The 4,576-nt window shown below is 40.8% G+C and overlaps 1 protein-coding gene across 1 annotated transcript in view; it reads left to right on the top strand.

The window, feature by feature from the left end:
- LOC101858129 (FAST kinase domain-containing protein 4) overlaps positions 1–2,875 on the top strand; it is a gene marked incomplete in the record, with an annotated part of 17,226 nt that extends 14,351 nt beyond the window's left edge. Inside the window, 1 exon segment of the mRNA XM_013087717.2 lies at positions 1,726–2,875. Within this exon segment, the coding sequence (XP_012943171.1) occupies positions 1,726–1,848 (123 nt within the window).
- Between the last annotated feature and the right edge of the window lie 1,701 nt (positions 2,876–4,576).

The following is a 4,576-nucleotide window of genomic DNA, read 5'->3' as shown; positions in this document are numbered from 1 at the left end:
AGGGAAGGATGGAGGTGAAATGGGGAGGGGGAGGGGTGATAGGATAATTGTTCCACTTACTGGAAGGTGCTTCCTTGGTGAAAGGGTTGGGAGGGGGGAGTTCAGTTGGAACTGGAAAAGGGAGGAGGCTGTCAATAGTGGAAACGTTGAAGAAAATGGAGGTGGGGACAGATTCTGATGGGCAGTTGATCCTTTACTCTTGATCTCAGAATGTCGGAATTAGTCCCAGGTTTGTACAGGCACAGTCAGAGGATAATTTTCTAGTTTTCCATAGGGTTTTTCTGATCCCTGATCCTAAGGGTAGGTAGCTTGGAGGCTATTTTTCAGAGATGTGGACAGGGTCTTCATTGGTTTAGTGGTTAGTATACTCAGGCTCACAAAGAAATTAAAGAAATGACAAAGCTTTTTGTGCAAAGGACTCTACTGTTTGACTTGTATGCAGTCTTCCCTACTCTCAGCCATTTGATGCTCTGACGTGGCAAGAAAGCACGATCTAGCTTAGGGAGCCTTTACAGTTACAAGAATGCCTCCAGAGAGAATCAGTAACTCTGTAGTTTTGATGCTTGTACAGACTGCCTTGGATGAAGATTTCAGTAGGGGAAAAAAGAACATCTGATTTCAGTGATGAGATCCTGCATCTCTCCTTTAACCCTATCAGTACGTCGTGTTTTACTAAGGTATACATACGGCGGGAACTCTGTGCCACCACTTTCCAAAGAAGAAATTTACTCGTTAATCCGGTCCATGCGCTTTGCATAGCAATGTGAAGAATACAACCTCGGGGGTACAAAATGACCCCAGGGCGTACAGATAGGCATATTTTCACGAACACTTCTATTTTGTTTGCATTGTCAAACAAAAAATGACGAAATTATCATTTTGAATTGTGCTGTGGTTGGCACCCTCAGTATTCATTAGAAGCTCAGCTCATGTATAAAGTGTTCGTATTATATGGACTTAAAATCATGAGGACTAAAGGGGGGGAAAAGTCCTATTCAAAACAATATATCTTTTTGTACTGAGATTCATTTCACCAGAGTTTTTACAAGTAGTAGACTGGGTGGTCAGAGGGCACTAATGGGAGGTCCTATTTATTTTCCTTCCCTCAGTTGTTTCTGTCTGTCTGCCTGGAAAATGTTTAAGTGGTGGAAGAAATAGCTCAACTCATTTTTTGGTCTAAAACCTTTGCTGTGGTTTGTCGGTGGGTCCTCAGTAATTATAATCATGAGTGAGCATTTGACATGAATAATATAGAAGTCCATACTCTGTTTTCTTACTTGTGTGGGACTCTCGTCACTGAAATCAGAAGGGGTTTGGGGGTTGTTTTTTTAGTTTTTAGGAAGGTGGGGGGGGAGGGGTTGCATATATTTAAAATTTTCAAGGAATTAGTCACACAGACAGAGCATACAGACATCCACAGATGTGTGTTGTATGAACTCAAGAACCCCTCTGTTGTAACTGTAAATGGTCAGATATGCAAAAGAGTAGGAGTGGAGACAGGGAGACCACAGACAGGCTGGAAAAAGTGGTAAAAGTAAAATTAGGCCCCCATTTCAAACTTTCTTGACCCAGTAGGCAGATCCAGGAGCACTATGGGGTACAGTAAGATTGCAGCTATGTCTTTCAGGTGCAGTTTGAGTGGACTGTGATCATCTTGATAGGCGAAGGGGGGGAGAAGGATGTAATATTATATTCTTACCAAAAATGTTTGTGTTTGTGCTTCAGATCCTGTACTCAGACCTTAGGCAGAGCCAGACAGCTGTAGAGCAGGTGAACAACATACGGAGGAGAATTGTCGAGGCTGTTGCCACGGCGATGCAGAAGCAACAAAGTCCTGACCCTAGCTAGGCTGGACAGTGCGGAGTAAACGTAGTCTTAACTTTATGTCTATTGTGACCTTACCTTTTGAATCATGACTGGGCCTGAGTGTGTGTGCGTTGGGGTTTGGTTTGACGATGTGTGTGTGTGAGAGAGAGAAAGAGAGAGACTAGAGAGGGCGGGAAAATACTAAATAGGTGATTGGGTAAGGCAGGGGGGGTTGGTAACAATGAGGGGATATGTCTGGGAAAGAGAAAGTAAAAAGAGAATGTGACCTGGCTAATACCTCGTAGAGTTGTGATAGCCATGCTTATGTTGACAATGACTGTGTATCTAGACTATGTTGCCAGTGTGTTGAGGCTGTGTTGCCGGTGTGATATGTAACAGACACTTGTAGTATCTGTCGTTTGCATCTGTTCAATATGTGTACATGTATGTGTGCACTTGTAACTTATTGTTTTGCAGGTATGTGTGGGCAAATATTTATGAGTGGTTTTTTTATTTGTATGGTATGAGTGTTCATATATGTCCGTTTTCACATTTGATGATGTATGTGCTTACTTTTATGATATATGTATGTATGTTTTGTACAGTCTAGCAGGCACATCACAAAATTGAGGGGGTGCAGAAATCTGTTCTATAGTACAAATTCTGCTATGGAGGTGTTTTAGATACAACAATAAAAACATATTTGAGAAAAAAAATTGGTAACCTGAACATCTGTTCACTATGTGTAGTGTATGTTCGCAATGTGTAGGTTTGTGATGTGTTTGCTAGACTGTATGTATGTGTTTGGTCTGCAGATGTATGTATGTCTGTGTGTATGAGGGGAAGAAAGGGGCTGAAAAGAAAGAGAGAGAGGGGGGGGGGGGGATTTCACCTCTAGTACATAGGTTCATTGATATGTTTTCTCTTGATCCATTGTCTTTACTGTATGTTGTGTTGGCTCTGATGTGGTCACGTCCCGTCGAATGAGAACCTGCCCCCTTGGTGGACACCACCACCCAACTCCTTGCAACTGACCACTTATAGTAAAGACTGGATTTGTTACGCCCAACTCGTGTTTGTTCTTTTTGGTTTGTTTGGGGGTTTTTTGTGTGGATTTTTTTTTTCACCATGATTGTTTTGTGTTTGTTCTATGTGTGAGTGATGGGGGTGTAGAACATCTACAATAACTATTTTGTATCTGTTTTTTGTTTAGTTTTGTAAGTTTTATGGCACTTGCAACCTTGAACAATAACGACAACATGGCACTTGCAACACGAATACATGTAGGTCTCAAGTCATATAAATGCTGAGGATTAGAAAGTGGGTGGTTGGAGGGCGCCACTTGTAGGTCCTACTTCTTTACTCTCCATCTGTTGCTTCTGTCTGACTTACTTTTCCCAGCACAAAAACGACCATTGTTGTGTCCATGTGCTTCTCTTTACTCAAATGAAGATTCAAAGTGTTACAAGAGAGTAATATACAATGTAATAGAAAAGAAGGAGAGACAAGGGTGACAGATGTTTGATCAGAAAGAAGGAGCAAACCACACTGAGGCACCTGCCAACCACCCACTGTCTGTGTGTGTCCATGTTGCCTTTAATTATATCACACAACATGAAAGCATCTATTGTGAAATCAACTGATCATGTTTGCAATTTTCAGTTGACTGATCACTTAAACTATTTATAAAGAGCTGTATGTCCTCTACAAGATTTCTACAAAGGTTGATTAACAGTATAACAGACAACTGTCTCACATTTAATGCATAAAGTGGAGTCTGCTTAAACTGAAATCTGCGGGACTGCCTGATTTTCTTTAGTTTAGCTGGGTTTTTGGTTTAGAGAGGTTGCCTTGATAGAAAAAAATAAAATTGTGGATTTTACTTTCTTTCAGTTTATCACTGTTTTTGGATTAGCCATGTTCGGTTTCCTTTGTATAAATGTTTCAATTTTGGTACAAGTATCAGAATCATCTCCTATCCCTTGACAAAGTTTTGTTGATTCACATTCACAAAGATATATATTTCAGTACGATTCAGTCAATGAATAGGGAATGGGCTCATCTAGGTCCATGTAATAATTATAATTCTAAATATTATCAAAATTAAAACATAAGCTTAAGGAATAGCCTACTTTGATTGTATGATTATAAGTATTCAATTTATACATTGTAACAAAGATAGTACATTGTAATCAACGATACCACAGTCCAGCCTCGTTATACCGCTTACCTTGGGACGAGCATGAAGTTGGTGGTACGGGGTGGGCGGCACAACGAGGTTTCCATGTCCTCTGTTAAATACATGTAGCACTAACTGCCCAACGATCTATCACTGAGACTTGACAGTGAGTCGTCACTAAGTTATAATAGCATGCGCCAGTCTGTGGTGTAATGTATTTTGGACTGACGCCAGATATTTTGATGGGGGGAAGAAATTTCGGGGTTCCTTTAAAGTTTCTTCAGGCAACTTAAAAATTTAATTCCATTTTTTTTGTGTGGTAAATATTGACCAAGGCCTATATAATAGCATTTTCATAAGCAGAGCATCACGCGAGGAACGAATTTTAATGCAGTAGACTCCGCCTAAAGGCACATCATACAAAAGCACTCTCCGCTCAAACGCACGCTTTCGTCATCTGACGAGTTTTTTTTACTGTATAATTTAGACGTACAAACGCACGGTCTCTCCCTCTAAATGCACGCTCCGATCCGCGAACACACCGACAGGTAAAGCTCGACAAGGGAAATTTTTCTCTATAATCGCCCCCCC

Source organism: Aplysia californica, unplaced genomic scaffold (genome assembly GCF_000002075.1).
Source record: "Aplysia californica isolate F4 #8 unplaced genomic scaffold, AplCal3.0 scaffold00628, whole genome shotgun sequence".
Lineage (NCBI taxonomy): Eukaryota > Metazoa > Mollusca > Gastropoda > Aplysiida > Aplysiidae > Aplysia > Aplysia californica.
Note: the sequence above shows the minus strand (reverse complement) of the source record. Positions and strands in the feature narration are given on the sequence as shown.